General features: G+C 41.9%; 1 protein-coding gene across 1 annotated transcript in view; it reads right to left on the reverse strand.

The window, feature by feature from the left end:
• Positions 1-3048: 3048 nt before the first annotated feature.
• CAND1 (cullin associated and neddylation dissociated 1) overlaps positions 3049-27334 on the reverse strand; it is a 36194-nt gene continuing 11908 nt past the window's right edge. The window contains exons 2-15 of the mRNA XM_056574198.1: positions 26739-26882; positions 22691-22845; positions 21998-22121; positions 20644-20900; positions 20449-20554; positions 19840-19985; positions 19093-19385; positions 15228-15369; positions 13643-15136; positions 10537-10632; positions 10177-10346; positions 9933-10097; positions 9710-9817; positions 3049-4129 (exon numbers count right to left, since the gene is read on the reverse strand). Coding sequence (XP_056430173.1) covers positions 3905-4129; positions 9710-9817; positions 9933-10097; positions 10177-10346; positions 10537-10632; positions 13643-15136; positions 15228-15369; positions 19093-19385; positions 19840-19985; positions 20449-20554; positions 20644-20900; positions 21998-22121; positions 22691-22845; positions 26739-26882 — 3625 coding nt within the window. The 3' untranslated portion in view covers positions 3049-3904. The remainder of the gene's footprint in view (positions 4130-9709; positions 9818-9932; positions 10098-10176; positions 10347-10536; positions 10633-13642; positions 15137-15227; positions 15370-19092; positions 19386-19839; positions 19986-20448; positions 20555-20643; positions 20901-21997; positions 22122-22690; positions 22846-26738; positions 26883-27334) is intronic.

The following is a 27334-nucleotide window of genomic DNA, read 5'->3' on the forward strand; positions in this document are numbered from 1 at the left end:
CAAATGTAGGCCTCAAATTTACACAGAGTACTCTCACTCCTGAGCCTTGTTGTGCGCCCGCAGAGCATTTTACGCCCACATATGGGTATTTTCGTACTCAAGAGAAATTGCAATACTAATTTTATTTTTTCCTTTTATCACTTGAGAAAATAAAAAGTATGGCACAACACCAGCATGTTAATACAATACAGGAATTTAGGTGCACTACTGTTGTAGATTTATACAATGACATTGGCTATCCCTCAACACTGATGTTAAAATTGTGACATTTGCCAGTATATCCTTATATGAAGGACATACCAGAGCCCGCACACCAACGCCAAGGTTTCTCAAATGGCACGGGACCTAACGCTAAACCTACCTGTGCGTGATAAGCAAAACAGGGGCCAGTGGGCAATTACCTCAGTATTAGGTCGACTCATAGCCTTCTCCCAGGTACTCTCCAGCGTGGCTAAGCACACATACAATGGGAGGAGGGAGACAGACTGCAAGCCCCACCTAAGTTGGCTAATATAGGTGCATGGCCTCACAGGTGCTACCTTAATGCTGCCTGGAGTATGTTCAAGGTGCATTACATATGGAGACCACGTTTTTTTTGGTGGTGTTTAAAATTTATACTTGGAGTTGTGTAAACTCCATATGTAATGCGTCTTGAACATATTCCAGACAGCATTAAGGTAGCACCTGTGAGGCCATGCACCTATATTAGCCAACTTAGGTGGGGCTTGCAGTCTGTCTCCCTCCTCCCATTGTATGTGTGCTTAGCCACGCTGGAGGGTACCTGGGAGAAGGCTATGAGTCGACCTAATACTGCGGTAATTGCCCACTGGCCCGTTTTGCTCATCACACACAGGTAGGTTTAGCGTTCGGTCCTGTGCCATTTGAGAAACCTTGGCGTTGGTGTGCGGGCTCTGGTATGTCCTTCATATAAGGATATACTGGCGAATGTCTCAATTTTATCATCAGTGTTGAGGGATAGCCAATGTCATTGTATACATCTACCACAGTAGTGCACCCATATTCCTGTATTGTATTGTTCTATTTGTTACACATCCACACCGTCTATCTGGTGTAGGATTCTATTGTGGCACTTTTAGTCCGCTGCAGGCATCCATTGTATGCATTTTTATGCTGGGGATCGCCCCTAGCAACAGACTACAAGGGCAGGATCTGCTCCCCCAGTATAAATGCACAACCGCATCTGGGGTTGAGCACCTCCAGCCATTTGAGACCACTTTTTTTTGTTGATGCTTAACACCAGCATGTTAGTCTAAAAATTTTTTTTACACTAACAGGCTGGTGTAGCCCCAACTTTTCCTTTTCATAAGGGGTAAAGGGAGAAAAAGCCCCCCAAAATTTGTAGTGCAATTTCTCCCAAGTACGGAAATACCCCATTTGTGGCCCTAAACTGTTGCTTTGAAATACGACAGGGCTCTGAAAAAGAGAGAGCTCCATGCGCATTTGAGGACTAAATTAGGGATTGCATAGGCATGGACATAGGAGTATTCTACGCCAGTGATTCCCAAACAGGGTGCCTCCAGCTGTTGCTAAACTCTCAGCATGCCTGGAGAGTCAGTGGCTGTCCGGAAATGCTTGGAATTGTTGTTTTGCATGAGCTGGAGGCTCCGTTTTGGAAACACTGTCGTAAGATACGTTTTTCATTTTTGTTGGGGGGGGGGGGGCAGTGTAAGGGGGTATATACGTAATGTTTTACCCTTTATCATGTGTTCGTGTTTTTAGGGTACATTCGCACAGGCGGGTTACGGTGAGTTTACCTTTAGTAGTTTGCGCTGCGGCGAAAAATTTGCCGCAGCTCAAACTTGAAGTAGGAAACTCACTGTAAACTCGCCCGTGTGAATGTACCCCTGTACATTCACATTTGGGGGGGGGGGGGGGGGCGGGCAAACTTCCAGCTGTTTCAAAACCACAATTCCCAGCATGTACTGCACGGTCTGTGCATGCTGGTAGTTGTACTTTTGCAACAGCTGGAGGCACACTGGCTGGAAAACCTTTAGTTAGGTTCTGTTACCTAACTCCGTATTTTCCAGTGTGCCCCCGGCTGTAGCAAAACTACAAATCCCAGCATGCCCAAACAGCTGTCTCGGCATGCTGGGAGTTGTAGTTGCATACCTCCAGCTGTTGCATAACTACATCTCCCAGCATGCCCTTTGGCAATCAGTACATGCTGAGTTGTTGTTTTGCAACATCTGGAGGGCCACAGTTTAGAGACCACTGTATAGTGGTCTCAAACTGTAGCCCTCCAGATGTTGCCAGGCAACTCGCCGGCTTCTGTAGGATCCAGGTGAGCCGCATCGCCGTTCTATGTTGTCGTCGATCACCGCCACCGCCGATGGGTAAGTGGACTTCAGCACCGGTCCCTGTCGGTTTCCCCATTCTGCCCAGCTTACAGTGAGTGGGCAGAACGGGGAAACCAAAAGTTAACCCCCCCCGATCTGCTATGGGTCATCGCTTTTAGACGACCAATAGCAGGGATAGGAGCAGTGGCACCCCTGCCACCTCACTCGTATCCCTTCAGGGGGATTGTTGGTGTCTTGGAAAAACCCGATCCCCCTTATTTTCCAGGTCACCATAGACCCGTATGACCCGGAATTGCGCAAATTGCCAGTGTGAATTCACCAGCGATTGCCAAAAATGGCGGGGACAAAAATTCCCACAGATGTACATGTACGTCATGGGTCCTTAACTACCAGGGTCCCATGATGTACCGGTACGACATAGGTCCTTAACAGGTTAACTGTTCCCTTTATTTATTTATTTTTTGAGCAGTGTAAGTATTCACTCTTAGAATTGCATGACTAGATAAGATGATAGTGAAAATAAAATTGTACAATAAAAAAAATTAAAAAATTGCAAACCGCACCACTTTTGTCCACAGAGGTGTCTGGTAAAGCAGCTCAGCCACATTTGCTTGTTTGCTCTCAGTTACAAAGAAACTTTATACTTCTCATATGTTACATTGTCAAGGTGTACAGAAATGTAGTGCCATCTGAAACGCATTGAGAAATAGAATGCAAAATAAAAAGAGCACATAAGCCAGTTATTTATTGATGTTCCCATGGATGTATTATGAACACAATTGGGTTTATTTTCAAAAATGGCAATTCTCTTCAATATTTATGTCGTCCTCTGTAGGAATTTGCTATATTTCTTACACAAACCTTGATGAAACTGGTTATTTAGAGCAGTCAGGAGCCTACGTTTATTTGCTTGTGTTCTGCAAATACGTTCGGACAATATATTATAGTACACGTAAATGCTTGTCAATTCCGTAACATTATAACTGCACGAGAAACAATCTGCAGTTTCTGTAGAAATGCATGCTATCTTACAGACATTATATAGTGTGAACCCAGTCATGCAAACTAAGTGCAGATTAGGAATAGAGTTCTAACACCAAAAATTTAAAAGGGGATCTTTACTTCTCAATCGTGTCTGGTGTAATATTACAAAGACGTTGATCTGCAAGCCAGAAGCCTTTCATGTAGCGGAATCAAGGAACAGGAGTATTACAAAAATCTAATATGCTCAGCTCTGAAACCAGAGACCAAAAAATGGAATAAAATATGTTCATGGTCCATTTTAACACTTTTAATCCTAAACAATACAGGGCAAATGGGTGCTGGAAAGTATTTCCATACATAATATATTCTAACTTATAACCATCCTTAAAATGGCTGAACCAATAACCTCTTTATTATGGAAACATATTCTTGGAATAAAGGCTACAAAAAGCAACATGGAATTAAGCCAAACCCCTCCTTAAAGAATGTGGAACATTGTGAAGCTTGATACGAAATATTTCACTCTTTAGCCTTATTTAGAACCGGTCAATTTCAGTGCATTATTATGGTTCAATGTTATGGTCCCACTTGCAGAGGAATATTTAAGTTGTGTCCATTGATTCCATGTTGGCAGATGAAGTATCTTTTTGAATGCTTTCAAATATTGCGGCAAGTTCAGGATTTGAGCTGATCTGGGACTGGAATTCACTCATCAGGGGGCTCTTTTCTGCTTCAGGAATGGTTAAAAGTGCTGCCACTGCCCTCATTGCCGAGCGCTTTAGTTCATCTTGCTTCTCAAATTCTTGTTTCACAGAGTTTGCCTTCACCTGTAGATTAACAAAATGCATGCTTTAGCTAAGCTGTTTAAATAGAATAAACTACATATATAGCTTTAAAAAGGGGGTTATCCAGCTATTTTATTTGTATTTTAGCATACTGTCTTGGCTGCTGCAATAAGAAACTTTGACTTACCTTTTGCTGCTTCCCCATTGCTGCTGGAATCAGTTTCCTATCCTCCAGCTTCTGGGGCCTAACCTATAACCCTGCACCGAGCTGCGATGTCACGCCTTGACCGGTGATAGGCTGACCGGTAGGGTCATGTAACAGGCTTGGGCACTAGGAAAAAGGCCAGATACAGCCAGTTACACTACCGCTCAGCCTATCATAGGAAGAGGCAGAACATTTATGCAACCAGCAATTTGCACAGTGTGACATGTCGGGCCCCAGAAGCTGGAAGACTGGGGAAATAATATATATATAATATAAAAAATAAAAAAAAACAGACAACATCTTTATTTAAAAATTGTAGTATAAATTTTATGACCCCAAATAAATTGGCCCATTTTTTTTTTCCTCCTCACATTCTAAAAAGCATAATGCTTTCAATTTTGCACCTCCAGACCCACATAAGGGCTTTTTTTTTTTTATGTCACCAATTGTACTTCAAAATGACATCACTTATTTTAAAACACAATCTGAAGCGAAACACACACAAAAAAAAAAATTTTTTGTAAATTCGGTAAAAAGGACACCTCTTTATTTTGTAGGTTCATACGGTTACAAGGATACCCAATTTATGTAGGTTTCATTTTAATTTTACTACTTTAAAAAATTTATAACTACATGCACCAAAATTAGTTTGTTTAAAATTGTCATCTTCTGACCTCTAGAACTTATTTTTACGCATACAGGGCTATATGAGGGCTCATTGTGCGCTGTGGTAGTTTTTAAATCGGTACCATTTTTTTTGTTTTGATGGGACTTTTTGATCGCTTTTTATTAATTTTTTATGGAATCATTTGATTCCTCATACAGATCAATGTGGTTGTTGTATAAAACCACATTGATCTGTGCGCTCCGCGATCGCCATCCACACCACTAGATCACCGCATGTCAGCTATTAATGCTGGCCCCCAGCTACAAGAATCAGCTTGGGGCCGGCCGGTATGACGCGGGCTCGAGACGGGAGCCCGTGCCATACCACCTTAACGGCACATGGACAAGTATACAATTATATAATTACATAGTAAGGCACTTTATGAAAGTAATGTTTATTTTATATACCGTATTTATCAGCATATAACACGAGTTTTTAGGCAAAATTTTTTAGCCTACAGTCTGCATGTTATACATCGATAAACTGTTTCTGGCCCCGCAGAAGCCGCTGCAGTTCAATGATTTAAAGCAGATACTTTGAATCATTGAACTGCAGCAGCTTCTGCAGGGCCAGAGTCCCACCACCGCTGCCCGATTCCCTTACCATCCCCGGTTTTATAGCTACATGTCCTGGGGAGAACGCTCCTGCTGGCTCCGGCGGCGTCCTGTGCTGACACTGTGTGCTCCGCAATGACAAGTGACTGCCGGACTGAAGGAGCGTGGTCCTCAGGACATGTAACTATGAAACCGGGGACGGGGAGGGAATCAGGCAGCGGCGGGACTCTGGCCCTGCAGAAGCCGGTGCTTTAAATCATTGAACTGCAGCGGCTTCTGCGGGGCCAGAAACAGTATCTAGGTATACCTGCACACACGCCGGTGTGTGGTATAACCCGATAAATACAGTAAGTTAACTTAAGTACTCAGGGCACCCTGAGCCCGGTCCCCATGTTTAAAACGGGGTCAGGCCGTGACCCCGCATCAAACGGGTCGGTCCTGGCTGCTAGTCATAGCCGGGACCCTGGGCTAACAGCGTGCGGCACCGATCATTGTGGCGCGCGCTATTAACCCTTCAAACGCGGCAATCAAAGTTGACCGCCCCGTCTGAAAGTGAAAGTTAACGCTTCCCGGCAGCTCAGTCGGGCTGTTCGAGACATTACGATAAAAATTGCGATGTCCCAATCAGCTGGGACCTTTCTCCATCACGTCCGATCTGGGTTTGATTGCTCCAAGCCTGAGCTACAGGCTTGAGCAATCGAGCCCCCTATGTCGCTGATCCATGCAAAGCTATGGCTTTGCAGGGATCAGGGTAAAAGATCAGTGTGTGCAAAAAAATAAAGTGAAAAAAAAAAAAAAAAAAAAGTTAACAAGGGTCATTTAACCCCTTCCCTAATATAAGTTTGTATCACCCCCCTTTTCCCACAAAAAAAAACTGTAATAAAAAATAAAAACATGTGGTATTGCCGCGTGCGTAAATGCCCGAACTATAAAAATATATTGTTAATTAAACTGCACGTCAATGGCGTCCGCGCAAACAAAATTTCAAAGTCCAACATAGTGTATTTTTGGTCACTTTTTATATGATAAAAAAAATTGAATAAAAAGCGATGAAAGAGTCCCATCAATGCAAAAATGGTACCGATAAAAACTTCAGATCACAGCGCAAAAAATTAGCCCTCATACCGGCCTGTATGCAGAAAAATAAAAAAAGTTATAGGGGTCAGAAGATGACAATTTTAAACATATACATTTTTCTGCATGTAGTTATGATTTTTTCCAGAAGTCCGACAAAATCAAACATATATAAGTAGGGTATCATTTTAATCGTATGGACCGACAGAATAAAGATAAGGTGTCATTTTTACCAAAAAATGCACTGCGTAGAAATGGAAGCCCCCAAAAGTTACAAAATGAAATTTTTTCTTCAATTTTGCTGCACAATTAATTTTTTTCCGTTTCGCCGTGGATTTTTTGGTAAAATGACATTAGTCATTTTACCAAAAAATCCACGGCGAAACGGAAAAAAATGCAAAAACGGAAAAACGCTGAGTCCTTAAGAGGTTAAATAAGTAAAAAATTTAAAAAAAAAAAAAAAGTACGAGCCAATGTGCCCTAAAGAAAAAAAGTCCCCTGTAGATCACAAGGAGCAATCAGACTAGATCAACATTCTAAACAAGAACTCTGTGACTGGCATTTATCATTGTTAGTGTACTGTAAACGTTTTTACTTTTGTTCCCTGGCTTTTCCTGCGGTTGCCCCAAATTTATCAAAAAGGCACATGCTTATTGATAAATTACACAGTTTGGTACTTCCACACAAACCTCTACCTCACACTTTTCTGATACACACTTTGGTGGTGAAGAAACGTAATTTCTCAGAACGGGAGACGGAAACTATTGTGGATGCGGTAAGTTTGTCTTGAATTGTGTTGTAGGTTTGAAAAAGTTGTTTCTATTGGGGGTGTCAATTCTGCCTTTTTTTCTTACATGGCCCTTGCTGAGGATTCATCATTCTGTGATTTTTTTTCCTTTTTGTTTGTGTTGCTTGGTCCATATGTTCCTTTTTACAAAAGGTCTATGCCATTCTTTTGCCCATTGCTGAAGTGTTTCTGATCTATCTACTAACCATTGCTCTTTCTGGTACCTGTTAATAAAGTGTGGGCAAGTTCTGGCAGTTTGCCATTTCCAACGCACAACTTTAGTGATTTTGCATATCCATCAAAGTTATGATGTGTCATAGCCTTCCCTTGCAATACTCAAGTTACTTGCGGTTGTTATGACTGCTTTTATGTTTATAGATATCTTCACCAGTGTCTAGGAATACTCAGTTGCCCTTAGCAACCAAAGTAAGGATTTTTGAGTAAAAGGGCATCGTGTAAAATAAGCCAGGTAACCTTCATGGTTGTTATAGTTACCTGGACCACTCTCCGTCTACACTGGTTTAGAAGACACTTCTATTAGGACACTGATGCCCTAAGAAATTTAGGCCACCAACTGGGTTTAAAATACAGTTTGTGGCCTAGAGAAGGCATTGTGAATGGAATGAATAACAAGGAGATATGTAGAAGGATTTGCCACGCCACCCTGTGCATGGTGTACATTTTCGCTGGGAATCTGCTCTTAGCGCTTTTTCAGAAAAGTTGCAGTTGGTAAAATACTGTCAACAGCATACATATAATCAAAATCAGTTTATTGCAACTCAAAATCAGCAGAAATGTGTACCCAATTGGGCAGATAAAAGGCAAAAAATAAAAAAGGCACTAGCACCAAAATAGTACCAAATGTAGTACACACAATGATAAATGCCAGCCTATATCTTAACAATATGGATAGAGCAGACCTGTCAGCAGGTTTTTAGGGTATAACTGGTATGTCTATATACGGGTTCTGGCCCTGATTCGGTACATACCTCTTAACAGACCCCCTCCTATGCCGATACACAAGCCTTTAAAAAATGGTATGTAAATTAGGCTTTGAAGCCTACTGGGCGTTCCCCTCAGCTACTGAAGCCCAGCACAGTTTGTCCCCTTCACCTGGTCCCTCTGTGCACTGGTCACCTCCTCTACATCCCACACACCATGATAAATCCTCCTGTCCCCCCATGCCTCATACAACATGACAATTTCCAGCTGCCCACTTTACATTTATCCACACTACAGCTTATTGTGTCCAGGTCCCAACTTCTATATCAGTGTTCCCAACCTAAGGTGCCTCCAGCTGTTGCAAACCTAAAACTCCCAGCATGCCCAGACAGCGGATATCCTGGATGGGAAACACTGCTGTATATTCTATAAATAAAACACACACACACTTTTTTTTTTTTTTTTTTTTAAAGTTAATCTAATATCCAACAATAAACCCTTTGGAGTACACCATTTATAGCACGGGACATTTCTTAGTAGGCATTATTGACCACAATTCTCTGGGGATGAACCTGAAGTTTTCAAATAAATTACAAACTATACTTTGTTAACCAATAAACCTTTTTTTATCCATCTGTAAAGGACAGTGTCAAAACACTTGTCCATAAACACACTGGGAAAGATTGACCACACCTTGTGCCAAGGACCAGAGGAGCAGTTGGCCATAGTAACTAATCAGATCCTAGCTTTCATTTTTCAAAGGCTTTTAAAAAAAGAAAGTTGGAATCTGATTTAAGAAACTGTTCCTCTACACAAGGTTTGATAAATCTCCCCAGATATCCACAACCTCTCCTCAAAAACACATCCTTGGTATAACTATGCTGGTTATATTCTCTCTTATACCCATTGACTATATACAGAAGTACAAGCTTACTGCTGTAAGATTACAGGGGGAAGGCCTGGAGCTCTTTTTGAATGTAGGCACCACATTTGTTATGTGAAACTCCCTTGGCACTTGGTCAGTCACCAGAGAATGAACAGAGTACAGAACCAACTGAAGAATTCTTTTAAAATTCTTGCATGCAATTTATCTTATCCCATAGTCTTGCTCAGTTTTTTTTTTTTACATGTTTAGGTTCAGCCACTGAAGTATAATAACTGATGTATAAATAGGCTGGATGTGCAGCTCGGATTGAGAAAGATACTGAATCCAAGGATATTTTATGGAGTAATTCACACCATAATGGTGGATGGTTGTCATAGTTGTATTTGTCTAACACTTTGGTTATAAGTAAAGTGACCACATAGCTAGTGCAAACATATATAAATAAGTAGTTGGTCCAAAATATATCAGAAACATATATAAAAAAAAAAAAAAAAAAAAGAAACATACCTTGGTTGTGCAGGTGGCACGCAATGGTTCTACCAATCTATCCAGCCTCTGTAGTACAGCACTTGGACATAAGGTAGACAATCTTACCAACATCAAGAATGTCAGCATCTGTACAAGTGAAAAACATATAATACTTAAATAGTACTATTCAAAATGATTAAACTGTGCAATGTACAGGTGAGGCAATACTTCTGTAGTAGATTTACATCTCTTTTCCTGTTACCTTAATGTCATAATGATCCTTCAAGCCATCTTCCACATGGTTTAAGAACTCAAAGATGTCTAGTCTGTCCAGGCAGCTGTCAAGAAGAGTGTACATACACTCAAAGGCTGCTTTCCGGATGTCTAGCCCATCGTCGACAGTGTGTTTAAAAGGACCCATTTCCACCTGAAAGAAATAGAACGTAAAATGCACACGAAAACAGCCTGAAAAGCAACTAAACAAAGCTCAAGTGTCCTTTACTAACCTCTCTTATCAGTTCTTTTCTGACTTTTGTTTCATTGTAAAGATGAGGAAGAACAGAATCAAGCAAATCTCGAATTAATGATGGCTTGTTGTGCGCAGCAGAATTGAAGGTCACAAGGGCTACGCGTCTCACATTAAGGTCTGGATCCTCCAATGTCTTCAAAAAGTCACCTGTTTAAAAAAGAAATAAATTGAAGACTCATGACAAGCTATAGAAATGGAGTACACAATAAAAATTAAGATTTGGGCTAAACAAATCAATTAAAATTGTAACATCTAAGATGCAGGCAAACCAAATACAGCTGTCTGAAATGGAGAGACACTTCATAAAAAAACTATGTTATCAGTATGTTAAGCTTACCAATACAATTTTTAAGCAATGGATCAATGGGCTGAGCATGATCAGAAATTGTAAACTTAACAGCTGTTACTACGGAGCTCCGTGCATATGATGAACCTACAAAAAAAGAAAAAACAGTTTACAGTCAATAAAATATCAGCATTAAAAAAAACAAAAAAAAAAGGGGGGGGGGGGGTACATCTTATTTGCTTATCATATTCTTAATGTTAAGGGCCTGACTGACCACTATGATTCTCAGAATTAAAAGGATATAAGTTCTTCTATGGCACTACAGTTCATTAAAGGTTATACTGGCATTGTGCATGAGAAAAAGTACTCTTTCCTTTTCTTTTTGGGATTGGCAGGTATCTAATATCCTAGCAATATGTCATAACATTTCAAGCTGGCAGTACCCCTCTAGGGTAGAGTCACATATGCTGTATTTTGCTGCTGCATATCTTCCTACCCATTGAAGTCAATGGGTAACAAATTAGCTGTGTATTTTGCTACCCATTGATTTTAACGGATTGACTTTAATATGCAGCAGCAAATACGCAGCAAAATATGGCACGTGGGACCCTACCCTAAAAGGACAAAATACGCATGTCTTTAATCATCTCCTGCAGATGTCCAGTTCAGTTTAAGGGGTATTCCAGTTTTTTTCCTTCAGACTTTGAGCCCATGATGCTTAGTTATAATACTGTGTAATCTGCATCTGTTACCTCCATGAACCGCTTTGTCACATTTACATTCATAAAAAACGTGATGTAGTGCAAGTCTCTTTATTTTACTGTTGTCTTTCCCAACATTCTATGCAGCCAGAGACAATGGGGAGATTTATCAAAACATATGTAGAGCAAGAGTGCTGTAGTTGCTTACTGAAACCAATCAGATGGCTTCTTTCATTTTCAAAGAGACCTGAGTCTGGTTGACATGAGCAACTGTGCCATTCTTCATCCACATAGGTTTTCATAACTCTCTCCCAATGTCACATGTTCTCCAAGGGAGCGGAGCTGTGCTGTAGTGGGTGGATGGATAGCAAGGTGGAAGAGATTTACTGAAGTGATGTTATCCACCCATTGTAGCATAGCCAAGTTCAAATGACCTCCATATTGGCCCCAATTTATCATAATGTGTGAGAAAAACTGGAGATATATTTTTCTGGTCACAGCTCAGCTTTCAATTTAAGATAAAAAGCTGAGCTGTGATTGGTTTTTATGTGCAAAATGCCTCCACATTTTTATAAAATCGGGGTCACTGCCACTGGCCACATGGAATGCTGGGAAAGGTCAGAGAGTAAAATTTAAAAGCCTTACATTACTGCACTTCCAGGTGTGGGACCCGTGCATGAAAACAGGACAAAGCATATTACACAGTATTATATTTTGTTATATTGGGCTCAAAAGGCAGAAGAAAAAAAATCCTAGAATTCCCCTTTAAATCCAATCCCCTAGTTAATGCTTCCAAGGCCCACATTGCCAACCAAAGTAACCAGCCACATATAGCCAATTAACTCAAGTGAGCAACAACATGGGAGGCAATCACAGGCTCAGGTGGGGACAGAGCTGCAGCCAGGTGGGGACAGAGCTGCAGCCAGGTGGGGACAGAGCTGCAGCCAGGTGGGGACAGAGCTGCAGCCAGGTGGGGACACAGCTGCAGCCAGGTGGGGACACAGCTGCAGCCAGGTGGGGACACAGCTGCAGCCAGGTGGGGACACAGCTGCAGCCAGGTGGGGACACAGCTGCAGCCAGGTGGGGACACAGCTGCAGCCAGGTGGGGACACAGCTGCAGCCAGGTGGGGACACAGCTGCAGCCAGGTGGGGACACAGCTGCAGCCAGGTGGGGACACAGCTGCAGCCAGGTGGGGACACAGCTGCAGCCAGGTGGGGACACAGCTGCAGCCAGGTGGGGACACAGCTGCAGCCAGGTGGGGACACAGCTGCAGCCAGGTGGGGACACAGCTGCAGCCAGGTGGGGACACAGCTGCAGCCAGGTGGGGACACAGCTGCAGCCAGGTGGGGACACAGCTGCAGCCAGGTGGGGACACAGCTGCAGCCAGGTGGGGACACAGCTGCAGCCAGGTGGGGACACAGCTGCAGCCAGGTGGGGACACAGCTGCAGCCAGGTGGGGACACAGCTGCAGCCAGGTGGGGACACAGCTGCAGCCAGGTGGGGACACAGCTGCAGCCAGGTGGGGACACAGCTGCAGCCAGGTGGGGACACAGCTGCAGCCAGGTGGGGACACAGCTGCAGCCAGGTGGGGACACAGCTGCAGCCAGGTGGGGACACAGCTGCAGCCAGGTGGGGACACAGCTGCAGCCAGGTGGGGACACAGCTGCAGCCAGGTGGGGACACAGCTGCAGCCAGGTGGGGACACAGCTGCAGCCAGGTGGGGACACAGCTGCAGCCAGGTGGGGACACAGCTGCAGCCAGGTGGGGACACAGCTGCAGCCAGGTGGGGACACAGCTGCAGCCAGGTTCTTTTGTCGACTGACAAAAGAAAGTTCAGGCACTTCAGGCACAGCGGGATTAGGCTTCATGACAGCAGCAGAAGGCAAGTATACGTTCTGCTCTATTTTTCAGCAGCCCGAGCCTAGTTACACATTAAAATGATCATGAAAAATATAAAATGTACAATACCCCTTTAAGATACATATCACAAAGTAGTAATTAACCATTTGGAGTGTAACATGTTTACAATTTGATAGATATGCTGGAGTTAATTTTGGCATAAACATTCGAGTTGGATAAATAGAATTTCACCAATAGACATTATTCCTAATAAATATAAAAAAAATATATATATAATTAAAAAAACATTCATTCCAGCAATTGCATTTGGTTAAAGGGATAATCCAGGACTTAGACAAAGTAAATGGGAGCTAAGCTGCAGCAATCCAGCACTACACAATTCATGGAGTTGGGGATTCTCCCCAATGTCTACATCTGGGTGTCCTGGATTAGTCAAACATATTTGCAGGGGGGTTCCAGGTATTAGCAGCCCACAGTGACTGACTGCCTGTCCTCAAGAGAAATCATCAATATTTGATCCTGTCCTGAAAAACCCCTTTAAAAATTATTCTGAAGTAGGGACTCCTCACATGATATAACTTATTTATACACATACCTGCAGCCAAGTATCCTTTAAGCCGTGGTAAGAGCGTCTCTGGATCTATCAGTGTCAGCTTGCCCAAGCATTCTGCAACAACATTCCTGGTTCCTTCCTCAGCACATTCAGAGTGTTTAAGTAGTAAAGACCAGATGTTTTCTACATATGGCTTAAGGCCCACTACTGATGCAGAACTTATTATTTCTTTTAAGGAATGAAGCAAAAGGTATTGCCTTTTGGGTTGACTAGTTATCTCTTGTAAAACAAATGGCAGATACTCTGGTAGATTGCCTACACTGATGCTTCCAAGTGCGTAAGATGCTGCAGATTTTACTTCTTCGCTTGGAGAAGAAAATGCTTCTAATATAACAGATTTTAGCTCTAGCTGTCCACTGAGATCAATGTGATGTCCAACTTCCCCTAGGGAAAGCAAAGCCAAAAGACGAATTGAATCTGTAGACCTAGAGTTCTTGACGTCTTGTATAAACTGACCAACAACAGCTGGTCCCTCTTTTGGACATGCCCGAGTAAGTGCTGCTACGCATTTTGCAATAGAATAGTATGACTGCTTGTGGGTGAGGGCAGTACTCTGGGCATACACTGGGCCTGTCAACATACGCAGTAAATCCATATATCCCAAACTCACAGTTGATGTTATGACTAAGGCTTGGAAAAACTCTAACATTGCACTTAGAGCCCCTCCTTGAAGTAATGGTGACCTCACCAGCCCAATGAGTTCACTGAGAATAGATCCACTAATCTCGGACAAAGAGGATGGATAAACTTTAGCCAACGTTGTCAGAAAGCTTATTGCCATCTGAGACACATGCATATCACTTTCACTAATAAGAGGTGGAAGCTCTTCCAGCACTGCGTCAATCATTGCTGCAGTCAGACTGTCACTATAATTTTTTATCAAGATATCTAGAGCAGAAAGAGTGCCAAGTTTTAATGCTCTCTGATTCTTCCGGAGAAATGAGGCAAGGATAGGTACTCCCTCTCCCAAGATTGGCCTAAGATCTATCTTCAGTGGAGATCCAGCTATTAATGTTAGGGCTTTCACCGTAGTCAGACGAGTGATCTCATTTTTCAGTCTCTCAAGGAAAATTTGAAGTGTACTGGGGAGATCACTTCCCAAATTATCACCTAGACTACATATAATTTGACCCATGCATGAGATTGCACGTTCCTTAACCTCTTGGTCAATGTCTGCCGCTTTTAACCTCTTGATTGTACATGTAAACAGATCTTTTATGTAAGGGGTTGCATCAAAGGAAGAAGGCTGATCCAATGGTCTAATGACTTTCACAAGCTGCTGAGTAACTAAGAGGGCTTCCGATGTGATTTTGTAAAAGGGATCTCCAACACAGATCACTACAGGTGCCACCAAGGCCTGGACATGAGGGTGGAAGACTTGAGGAGAATGATTGCAGAGGATTACATACAAACATGACAAAGCGTCTATCTTCAGATTAGAAGAACTTGACTTGTCATTTAATGAAAAGATAATTCCTGCAAAGAAAATAAACAGTTTTAGTCTTCAGTACATGTAGTATAAAGGGTTCCAAAAGAATGCTAATACGAATAGAAAATGTTCTCCTACCTGGTACAAGAACAGGAATATGTTGTGTCAAAGCCCCAGGCAGCACATTGACCAGCTCTGTCAGCATATTAAAACAACATTGCCGCGTCTTCACACTTTTCTCCTTCATTTGCTTATGCAGTGCTTTTACAATGTTTGGTACCTACAGATTTCACAAAGGAATTGTTAAAGCTCGGACAACCAGTACAGATTGAAGAAACTGGGAATATTGGTTTACATGTACTGTTTGATCATTGCACTACAAATGTGTTCATTTACCATACAGGGAACCAGTCTGTATAACAAACAGTTCTGCCTCTTTCCAATAGGTCTTGTGTTTTAGTTTGTCTCAATCATTGGGATCTTTGCTTTCTATCAGGGAATCGACAGCACTAAGAGGGGGGGGGGGGGGATTAATTGCACTCTGGTGTCTGGTGCAGAATTATAAAACAAAACACATTATATATATATTATATATATATAAAATGCAGAAAGATACAGCAGCACACCCAGTAGTAAAGTGCAAAAATTGGGATTTATTTAATCCATATCAGATGTGAAGTTTCGACGGCATCCCGCCATCTTTTTCAAGCATGGCCTCTGCGACTACGGACACATTTCTACCACACAGGACACATTTCACGGCGGTTCTAGCCGCACCTACTAGCACGATACTCCGCAGCAATCCAGATCTGATGAAGGACAATACCTGACCGAAACGTTATCTACTTGGATTGCGTATGAAATAAATCCCACTCAAGCATTATCTTGAGTGCCGAGTCATGTATAGCATTTAGCGACTACAGCCACCACACCACTTCCATTCATGTCTACGGGAGGAGGCGTGATGCTACGTACTTGCCGTCACGCCCCCTGCCATAGACCTGAATGGAGTGGGCGTGGCATGCGGTCCGGAGATCGTGGGGGTCCCCAGCGGCGGGACCCGTGATCAGACATCTCATCCCCTTTGGATAGGGGATAAAATGTTTTTCGCCAGAGTACCCCTTTAAATCAATTTCTAACAGAAGTCGTGCTCCATAGACTTATGCTTGCATGAAAAGTCAAAAGTTTTCTTAGAATGACAGTAACACTTTAAGCACATTTGTAATAGCTTTTCAGTGTTACAAACATAGAATGTGTCGGCAGATGAGAACCATTTGGCCCATCTAGCATAAACCTTGGCCGCTCTAATTTAAAACGCTCACCTCTGGTGGTAGTTTTTCTTCTTTTAAATATGCTCTCCTCCTTTACCGTGTCGATTCCCTTTATGTATTTAAAAGTCTCTATCATATCCCCTCTGTCTCGTCTTTCTTCGAAGCTATACATGTTAAAGGGGTATTCCAGGCCAAAACTTTTTTATATATATCAACTGGCTCCGGAAAGTTAAACAGATTTGTAAATTACTTCAATTAAAAAATCTTAATCCTTCCAATAGTTATTAGCTTCTGAAGTTTCCTGTCTAATAACTATTGGAAGGATTAAGATTTTTTAATTGAAGTAATTTACAAATCTGTTTAACTTTCCGGAGCCAGTTGATATATATACACAAAAAAGGTTTTGCCTGGAATACCCCTTTAAGGTCCTTTAACCTTTCCTGGTAAGTTTTATGCTGCAATTAGAGATGAGCGAACTTACAGTAAATTCGATTCGTCACGAACTTCTCGGCTCGGCAGTTGATAACTTTCTGCATAAATTAATTAAGCTTTCAGGTGCTCCCGTGGGCTGGAAAAGGTGGATACAGTCCTAGGAGAATCTTTCTTAGGAATGTATCCACCTTTTCCAGCCCACCGGAGCACCTGAAAGCTGAACTAATTTACGCAGGAAAAGTCATCAACTGCCGAGCCGAGAAGTTCGTGACGAATCGAATTTACTGTAAGTTCGCTGATCTCTAGCTGCAATCCATGTACTGGTTTAGTATCTTCTTCTCTGAACTCTCTCTAGAGTATCTATATCCTTCTGGAGATACGGTCTCCAGTACTGCGCACAATACTCAAAGTGAGGTCTCACCAGTGTTCTGTACAGCAGCATGAGCACCTCTCTCTTTCTACTGCTTATACCTCTCCCTATACATCCAAGCATTCTGCTAGGATTTCCTGCTGCTCTATTACATTGTCTTCCTACCTTTAAGTCTTCTGAAATAATTACTCATGAATCCCTTTCCTCAGATACTGAGGTCAGGGCTGTGTTAAATATTCTATATTCTGCCCGAGGGTTTTTACGCCCCAGGTGCATTATCTTGCACTTATCCACATTAAATTTCAGTTGCTAGAGTTCTGACCATTCTTCTAGTTTTCCTAAATCCTTTTCCATTTGTTGTATCCCTCCAGGAACATCAACCCTGTTACATATCTTTGTGTCATAAGCAAAAAGACATACCTTACCATCGAGACCTTTTGCGGTATCACTAATGAAGATATTAAACAATATTGGTCCAGTACAGATCCCTGAGGTACCCCACTGGTGACAAGACCTTGGTCTGAATATACTCCATTGACTACAACCCTTTGTTGTCTGTCACTCAGCCATTGCCTAATCCACTCAACAATATGGGAGTCCATATTGTTATGGACTCCCCTATTGTTAACTATACAACTTAAATCAGTTATAAAAAGGTACAGCACAATACCTAGAAACTGTTATACACAGATGGTCCCGTAAGCTGTGAAAAATTGTAATCTACAGCATGGCCTGCCAAACTGCTCATTGGGTAAAATCATAGCCAAAATTTTAATCTGCCCCAGAGTATCTGTATTTATGTGCAAGATATTTATGTAATGCAGTCAAAATGACTAAGTCAGTTGGAGACTGTCTAGGTAAGTTCTCAGTCTCCAGATTTAAAGAATGTTTCAGAAAATATCTTGAGAAGATTAAAGAGTACCTGTCATCAACTAAACTTTCCCTGATCCCCCTCCCCATCTGTCCCTTACTCTAACTATGCCTATCCCTGTGTTTATTGAGGTTTAAAACGCTGTGGAATTACCTTTTTTCATCCCTCTTCATTAGCTCAGGAGCACTGTCTTTCTGAGGGGTGGAAGGAGGCGGGTCCCGGCAGGCATGATTTCACATGAAGCCTGGCCGGGACTCTGCTTCTGCCAGTCTTCCTGTATGCTGCTCTCCCTCTGCAGCAGTGTTTCCCAACCAGGGTACCTCCAGCTGTTGCAAAACTACAACTCCCAGCATGCCCAGACAGCCAACAGCAGTCCGGGCATGCTGGGAGTTGTCGTTTTGCGACAGCTGGAGGCACCCTGGTTGGGAAATACAGACTAAGTACAGGAGAGGGACAGCAGCCTGTCTCTCTCTCTCCTGTGTGTCTCTGCACTAAAAAGTAAATGCTGAGAACCCGGGGCGGGGGGAGCAATTATAGAGGCAGTAATTAAGATGAATGTCGGGGGGGGGGGGGGGGGGGGGGGGCACAGAGCAGGGAGTGCAGTGAGATAATACAATGTATAAGATAACGTGTGGTGAGGGGCAGGGAGAACACAGAGCAGGGGGGAGGGGGAGGTGACTGGCTGTTATATGAGAGGCATGTGTAGGCTTGTAGCTCACAGGCTGGGAGCGAGTCCTGAACTTCCTGTGGAAGGACCAGAGCCCTTTCAGCATTAGTCCTAAAAGCTGTACACTTACTTTGAAAAGCATAGGAAGCTGCCTGCAGACCAGGCATAGAAGAGAGACCCCTAGTGGCCAAAAGTATAAAATGAAAAAACTGGTATAAATATTAATATTTTTTAATGAAGATATATTACAATATGTCTTCATTAATGATTATGAACAACATATTAAAAGTTTTTGTTGATGACAGGTACTCTGTAAGGAAATAAAAATATATTAGGGAGCTGCCCTATAATATTATATTACAATAAACAGGAAGGTAGAAAAAGACACCAACCTGGCTCTGCAGCATTGTCAAAGGAGTCTCTCCCTGCTCCATCGCATCAGGATCACAAAGCCAGCTTTGAACAGGCCTGGTCTGTTTCAGAAGTGATAGATATGCATGAAACACATCAGCTTTAACATTCTCTTCACGTTCTTTGAACCTGGCTATCAATGCTGGAGAGACCGTCTTGTAGAACTCTGGAAGCATCTCATGGCGAGTGCTGACCACAGCATCCAGGCACTTGGCAGCTGCACGTCGCACCTTCCAGCTCATATCATCATCGTCACTGTACTCATCATCACTTCCTACAACCAGAGATAAAAGGTTTAGACTTTTACACTTTTAAAGAGGTTTGCAACAATGTAGTCCTAATAATAATAATGTCAGAACTTACTAATGTATCAATGCATCCGATAACAGCATAATTCATTCACATTAAGCTAGTAACTACATTAAAAACACAGTTCTTAAAAGGGAAACTGACAACAGAGGTCACACCTGCACTATCCTGAATATACGGTACTGGTATATAGAAACAGGGACATTCGCAGTAAAACTTCTTACCAGGCAAAAATCTGTGTAACCGTTCAGGAGAAATTCGTCTGGTTGCTAATATGGTAATTTCTTCTAACGTGCAATTTTTTTTTAATTGTTGCAAATTTTCGCACAATATCAAACCAGCCTGGCCCAATTTTCTATCACTTGTCTAACCCAAAGCAGTATTGCCTTATCGATGTTAATTCACACAGAACCCCTTACCTTGATCATCATCATCTGCACCATCAGCATCCATCGCATTTTCATCTTCATCTTCATCATCATAGTTGTAATTTGGATCATAAGTAAGGTACTTAAGACAGATATTTATTATAGTGGATACATGTGGATATACTTCTTTGGGGCACCTAAAAGGAACATTAACACAAAAAGTAATTTTGTACTAGTAAAAAGGGGTTGTCCAGGGGGCAGAGAAGCTTTTAGATTTGGGTGGGGGCATGTTCTACATAATCTCCAGCAGCTGCTGTTCAGACAGCTCCCAGTCCTCACTGTTCACCAAGTGACACTGCCTGCTGAGCCTTTCACTGACTGAGGTGGAACACCAATGTGCCCAGTGATTGGCTGAGTAGGCAGGTCGTGATCCAACACATCTCAGAAAAATGAGAAAATAGATGCAGAGAGGAACCAGAAGTCCCTGGAACCGGAGCTGCGGGGGACCAGGTGCTGCAGGGGAATGGGGTAGGTAAGAATAATTTGGTTTTTCCACTACATGCCCAAAATGTTTCTTGTTATGTAGACACGAGTCATGGCTTTGTACATGGCTGATTTTAGTTCATTTAAAAAAATTAAAAAAACGAAAAACACACTGACCTTCTAACAAATGATTCAAAAGCCTGAATGCAGTATTCTCTCAGTTCATCATCATCAATATTACAAAATTTAACCACAAGCGGAATTATTTTCTCCAAATATTCACCTGCAAGAGGAATTTCATACCATGTTCAGATTACACAATGTAGTGAGAAAATAAACACAAAACATATAAATGCTACAAGCCTAACTTACCGATCCTATGTCCTGCTTGCCTACTGATAGCAGCAATGCACTGTATATAGGTCCTTGTGGTAGACATAGAATCATTTTTAGAAAGCTCTGCCAAGAGATGCTCAATGAGATCTATGAATACAATGTTCCCGCAACTCATAACCAGGTGACCCAGTGCAATAATAGTTCTTTTCCTTACAGCCAGTCTTGGGCTTGTTAATTGAGGAAGCAAACAGCTCAGAATTGAAGGATGGAAATTAACAAGCAATCCACCCTGTCTGAAGAAACAAATGTGTATATCAACCAGGATGCATGTGTCCATATTTAAATAAATAAAAATAAAATTGTGCACGTAACACGTGAAACCAGCCACAACGCAATACTGAAACACAAAGCACTGTCTGCATCCTAATGTGTGTGTGTGTGTACACAACATTAAAAGGTATACTGCAGCATAGATTTTATTTTTATTTTTTAAACCATCATCCTCAGTATCGCTGCTCCGGTCCTCCAATGCAGTCTTCTTCCTGGTTGCTGGTGTGAACACGTCCCACTGCTGATCAGCTAATTGCTGGTGTGAGGTGCAAAACTGTGCCCCATGCATTTCTGCATCGGCCCCTTCCCTCAGCTGTCCTGAGATTTCCGAACATACAGCGAGTGGAGGGGGAAGGCAGAGCCATGCAGGACGCAGATCTGCACCTCCCTCAGTCCTGTACAGACTTCCCTCCTCGCCCGTACCTCAGGAGGAGGGACATAGATTCTTTAGGCCCCGCTCTTGGACAGATTTTGACAGCTGTAAAAATCTACGTCCAGGGGGCTGTGGGAATCCCTCTCCTCCTGAGGGGGGGGGGGGGGGGCATGAAAATTTATGTCCAGGAGCGAGGCTGTGAGAATCCCTCTCCTCCTGAGGGAGGTGCACAGCGCCGCTCACACAGCCCCCTGGACGTAGCTGTCAAAATCTACATCCAGGAGCGAGGTGTAAAACTGCGTCCTGCATGGCTCCGCCTTCCCCCTCCCCTCACTGTATGTTCGGAAATCTTCAGACAGCTGAGGTGAGGGGCCGACGCAGAAATGCATGGGGCGCAGTTTTACACCCCACACTGGCCAAAGTAATGTCTCGTCTCAGCCAGAGATAGGCTGATCTGCAGGGTGACATACTGAGCTCCGGCACTGGTCTTCTTACTAGGGCAGAATAGTATGTGACATGTTGACCATCGGGAAGCAGGAGGATGACTGCACCAAAGGATGGGAAGTGCATTGTTTTAGGTTCCGGCAGCCCCAGGATGATGGTTCAAAAAAGTTCCACACTGGAGTACCCCTATAAGATTTGTCCAATGCTAATGTTCAGAATAAAGCCTGCCAATGTAAATTTTACCTGCTCAGCATATCAGCCATAATGTCCAAAGCTTCCAGCTGGACAGATACATCTTCCTGCTTTGCAATAGCACTTGTGAGACGTCCAGTAATTTTTTTGCAAACATTTGCAGCCAAAGCGGATCCTGTGTAACAAAAATGATTGTTAAATATCTTATTTGCTTACTATACTGTAAAACAAAATAGGACATAAAAATATAAAGTATGTTACTTTACAGCAAAAACATGTTTCTGTGTACATGTATGCTACAAGACTGTAGCACTACCTGCAGAGGGATTCTGCCCCCAGGGAAAGGAAACCTGTCTGGCTCACACGTGGCAGAGTACATGGAATGATGGGAAAAGTGTGAGTCCAGACCATTCCTGGGGTCTTCTGACCTCAAAAAGATGCAGGGCCCCAGACCAACTAAGGGAGAGCACAGCCAAGAGACATTAAAAAGGGGCATACTCCAAGCTCCCATAGGGACAGGAAACCATTGAGGTTAGAGAGAAGAGCACTTTCTCCTTGTTATTTATCCTAAGGGCAGAGAAAAACTGATCCTTCAGGATCTTGTTTTTTGACATGACAGAAAAAAGAGAGTCTGCATTTGTCTGTCCTGTTAAAACTAAAATCATGATTCAAAACAGATGATTCAACAGGATAGTCAAATGTGATGCTTTGTATCCAGTATCAGGGGACTGTTCTCTAACTCACCACTGGAAGCCGGCGGAAGCTCTCCAATCACAGTTTTCAGTCCAATGCTAGATATATCGCGTAGCTGCTCCTTGTCCGACAACATATTAGTGCAGAGAGTGTCCACAATAGTCTCAACTTGATATTCTTTTACTTTGCTTACAAGAGGACCGAGACTAAAATAAAAATATATGAAATTCGAGATGAAGTTAGTTATGTTTTTACTTCTTTGTAAAAGTTGGTCATATGGGAGGAAGATTTTTCAAACCTTGTGCAAAGAAACAGTGGAGATTGTGTCTTATTTTTTATAATTTTATTGGCGGCTATGGGCAACTGCTCCTGTTTATGAGGGTTTGAGAAATCTCCCACTTAAAATAAAGAGGATACACTTATACAATCTGAGGACCAAATAATACACACAGTTCCCATGGCTTCTTTCAGTGACTAAATTAAAGGAAAACTGTCACTAAATCAGAGGTACTGGCTGGTAGTGTGGGGGACGCTGATCAATATGATGCCTATCATGCCCCGATCTGCCCTGCAGTTCTCTCGTTATCTTCATTATTCCAGATATGCAAATAACCTTCTAATTGGCACGGGTGGGGTTAACTGCCTTCATCTGGCACTGTGAGATCACCACTGCTCAGCCGGCAGCACAGCCCGGCTTATGCATATTCATCCCCTCCCCTCCCCGCTCTGTATGTGACTCCACTGCGCATGTGCCGATTTCCTGTGTACACCTGGAAGCTGCCTCAGCGCAGTGGATTCACATACAGAGCTGAAAAAGTTGAAAAAAATTGCACCCTGGCAGCTCAGTCGGGCTGATCGGGAACACCGCGGTGAAACCGCAGTGTCATGATAAGCTAGGATGCCGAAGGAAGGTCCCCTACCTGCTTCCTCGGCGTCCGATCGGCGGTTGACTTTTCCATGCCTGAGATCCAGGCAGGAGAAGTCAAGCCCCGATAACACTGATCATCCGCAATGTAGTTCTATGCCGATGATCAGTGTTAGGAATCCATGTAATGCATGTTATAGCCCCTATAACATAGCAAAAAAAAAAAAAGTGTGAAAAAAAAAATAAAAATAAACTAATGATGAATTAACCCCTTCCCTAATAAAAGTTGGAATCACCCCACTTTTCCCATTTAAAAAAAAAACTAAATAAAAAACACATGCATGTGGTATCGCCGTGTGCGTAAATAAACAAACAATAGAAATATATTGTTAATTAAACCGCACGGTCAATGGCGTACACGCCCAAAAAACTCCAAAGTCCAAAATAGCGTATTTTTTGTCACTTTATAGCACAAGAAAAAAAAATATGAATATTAATTTTTCTGCCCTTACGCGGAAAATAAAAAGTTATAAGGATGGATGATAATTTTAAACGGATTAGTATCAAACATATCAAGTTTATTGAAATAAAGCAAGTAAGAAGGAGTCATTCATTGCATAGTTATTTTAAACGTATACATTTTCGTGCACGTAGTTATGACAAAATCAAACCTATATAAGTAGAGTAACATTTTAATCGTATGGACCTACAGAATAAAGATAAGATGTAATTTTTATCACAAATGCACTGCGTAGAAATGGAAGCCCCCAAAAGTTACAAAACAGCATTTTTTCTTCAATTTTGTCGCACAATTAATTTTTTTTACGTTTCACTTGTGGATTTTTGGGTAAAATGACTAATGTCACGGCAAAGTAAAATTGGTGGCGCAAAAAATAAGCCATAATATGAAATTTTAGGTGCAAAAGTTAAAGGGTTATGATTTTTAAAAGGTAAAGTGGACAAAACGAAAATGCAAAAACTGAAAAAAACCTGCATCCTTAAGGGGTTAAGTACTCAGCATTTTTCCACTTTAGTTTTTTCCTCCTCACCTTTTAAAAATCATAACCCTTTAAATTTTGCACCTAAGGACTCATATGATGGCTTGGTTTTTTTGGGCCACCAATTGTACTTTGTAATGACATCAGTAATTTTACCAAAAATCAACAGCAAAACCAAAAAAATTAAATAAAATATTTGTGGGACAAAATTGAAAGAAATTTTTTTTTAAATAAATTTAAAAAACACTCCATTTTGTAACTTTTGGGGGACTCTGTTTCTACGCAGTGCATTTTCCGGTAAAAATGACACCTATCTTTATTCTGTAGGTCCATACAATTAAAATGATACCCTACTTATATAGGTTTGATTTTGCTTTGCTTCTGGTAAAAATCACAACTACATGCAGGAAAATTAATACATTTAAAAAATTTCCTCTTCTGACCCCTATAACTTTTTTGATTTTTCCACATACAGGGATGTATGAGGGCTAATTTTTTGCACAGTGATTTGAAGATTTTAGGAGTACCATATTTTTGTTTTGATGGGACTTTTTGATTGCTTTTTATTCATTTTTTTTAATGGTATAAAAAGTTACCAAAAATATGCTATTTTGGACTTTGGATTTTTTTTACGTGTACACCATTGACCATGCGTATTTTTATAGTTTGGACTTTTACACACGTGGCGATGCCATAGGGGACTATAACATGCAATACCTTGACTGCAGACTCTGATCAATGCTATGCCATAGCATTGATCAGTGTTATCGGGGCTTTATTGCTCCAGCCAGGATCTCAGGCATGGAGCAAGCAATCGCCGATCGGACACCAAGGAGGAAGGTAGGGACCATACTTGTGTGTCCTCAGTTGATCGGGACATCACAGTTTCACCGCGGTGGTCCCGATCAGGCCGACTGAACTGCTGGGAAGCATTTTTATTCATTTTAGACACAGCGATCAAATTTGATCGCCATGTCTAAAGTGTTAATACCAGGCATCACCACGATCAGTGATGTCCTGTATTAGCCACGGGTCCCGGACGTTGCTAGGTCCGACCTGCTATGACCATGTGACCCTGTGTTATAGCACGGGAGCGGGCGCAGGGCATACAAGTACGCGTCCTTAAAGAGTTAAATGGACTTGCTTTTTTTTTTTCCAGAAACAGCACCACAACGGTCCATTATTTGTGTCTAGTAAAGCAACATTAGTAAACTTAACGAGGGTGATTTAACAACATTTAAAATGAGGGGACATTTAAAGCAACACTTCTAAAAGAAAGCAGCCATGTTTTTCTGATCCTCTACAGGCCCTTTAAAGGGTTACTATCATTAGAAAAAAACTAATGACATGTTGCCTAGACACGTCAAAAGTTTGGACTGCACCTTAAGACACTTTGGGGGAGATTTATCAAAACCTGTGCAGAGGAAAAGGTGACCAGTTGCCCATAGCAAACAATTAGATTGCTTTCATTTTTGAAAGAGGCTCTAAAAAAAATGAAAGCAGCAAACTAATTGGTTACACCGGTTTTGATAAATCTTTCCCATTGTGATGACTATCAGCCAGGAAAGCAAGCGATGGCAGCACCCCACTCACTCCCTGGACAGCATATCGGATCTCTTTTTCTGTACATGTCTGCATAGAGCAGCGTTTTCCAACCAGGGTGCCTCCAGCTGTTGCAGAACTACAACTCCCATCATTTTTTACAACAGCAGGAGACACCATTGTTGGGAAACACTGGCAGATAGACCTGAATAGAAAAAATGTTGGATATTCCGGGCAGCCAAGGAGTGAGTGGAACTCTGCTCGCTTCCTCAGCTCATAGCTAGCAGTTGCAGCAGGTCTCAGGAGTGAGACCTAGTGCAATCAGAACTTGACATATCTGAGCACCAGGTCAAAAGTTGTTTTTCTTATTAAAAGAACTAATTTCCTCCGGAATTATTCCTTTTTTTCGTCCAGCTAAATTACATTAAGTTACAGGATTGCAAGAAAGAGGGGGAGCACTGACCTTCTTGAAAACATAAGCATTTTTTTTTTTATATCTGTTACGTATTTTGATACTGCAACTCAAAGAAGAGGGAGAAAGTTATATAACAAACTTAAAACAAACACATTTTCACAATTTAATGTTTAACCTCTATAATGTAATTTATATAATACCACATTGGATGCTTTATAAAGTCCTATTGTTTTTGGAAAAAAAAAAAAAAAAAGCTTCAAATGACTTAATGTAACATACCATTTCACAGCTAGATTCTGAACTTCACCATTCTTATCTTCCAAAAGCTTTAATATCATCTTTACGACTTTACGTTCACTATCATCGTCCAGTTTAATGGAGTCCTTTTGAAGCTCGGTCATCAAGTCATTAGTTGCCATGAATCTACAAAAAAAAAAAATATAATTAAATAAATAAGGCCTCCGTGAGCCAGAAGAAGCCTCTGTGAAACATTATTGCACCACACCAGTAGAACACACCCGCTGATCTGTGTTCGTTCCCACCATTTATGAATAAACAGCATCAGATATGGCCTGAATAAGTGCAGTTTTCTTCTCTCTATTTTAAAGAAGGACTTTGTTGGAAAATATAGATATTTTCTCTTTTTAAATCAACTGGTACCAGAAAGTTAAACAGATTTGCAAATTACTTCTTTTAAAAAATCTTAATTCTTCCAGTACTTAGCTGCTGTATGCTCCAGAGGAAGGGGTGTTGTTCTTTTCTGTCTGACCACAGTGCTCTCTGTTGACATGTCTGTCCATGTCAGAAACTCCAGATAAGGAGAAAATCCCCAAAGCAAACCTCTCCTACTCCGGATAATTCCTTACGTGGACAGA

The sequence above is a fragment of the Hyla sarda genome, chromosome 4 (assembly GCF_029499605.1).
Source record: "Hyla sarda isolate aHylSar1 chromosome 4, aHylSar1.hap1, whole genome shotgun sequence".
Taxonomy (NCBI): domain Eukaryota; kingdom Metazoa; phylum Chordata; class Amphibia; order Anura; family Hylidae; genus Hyla; species Hyla sarda.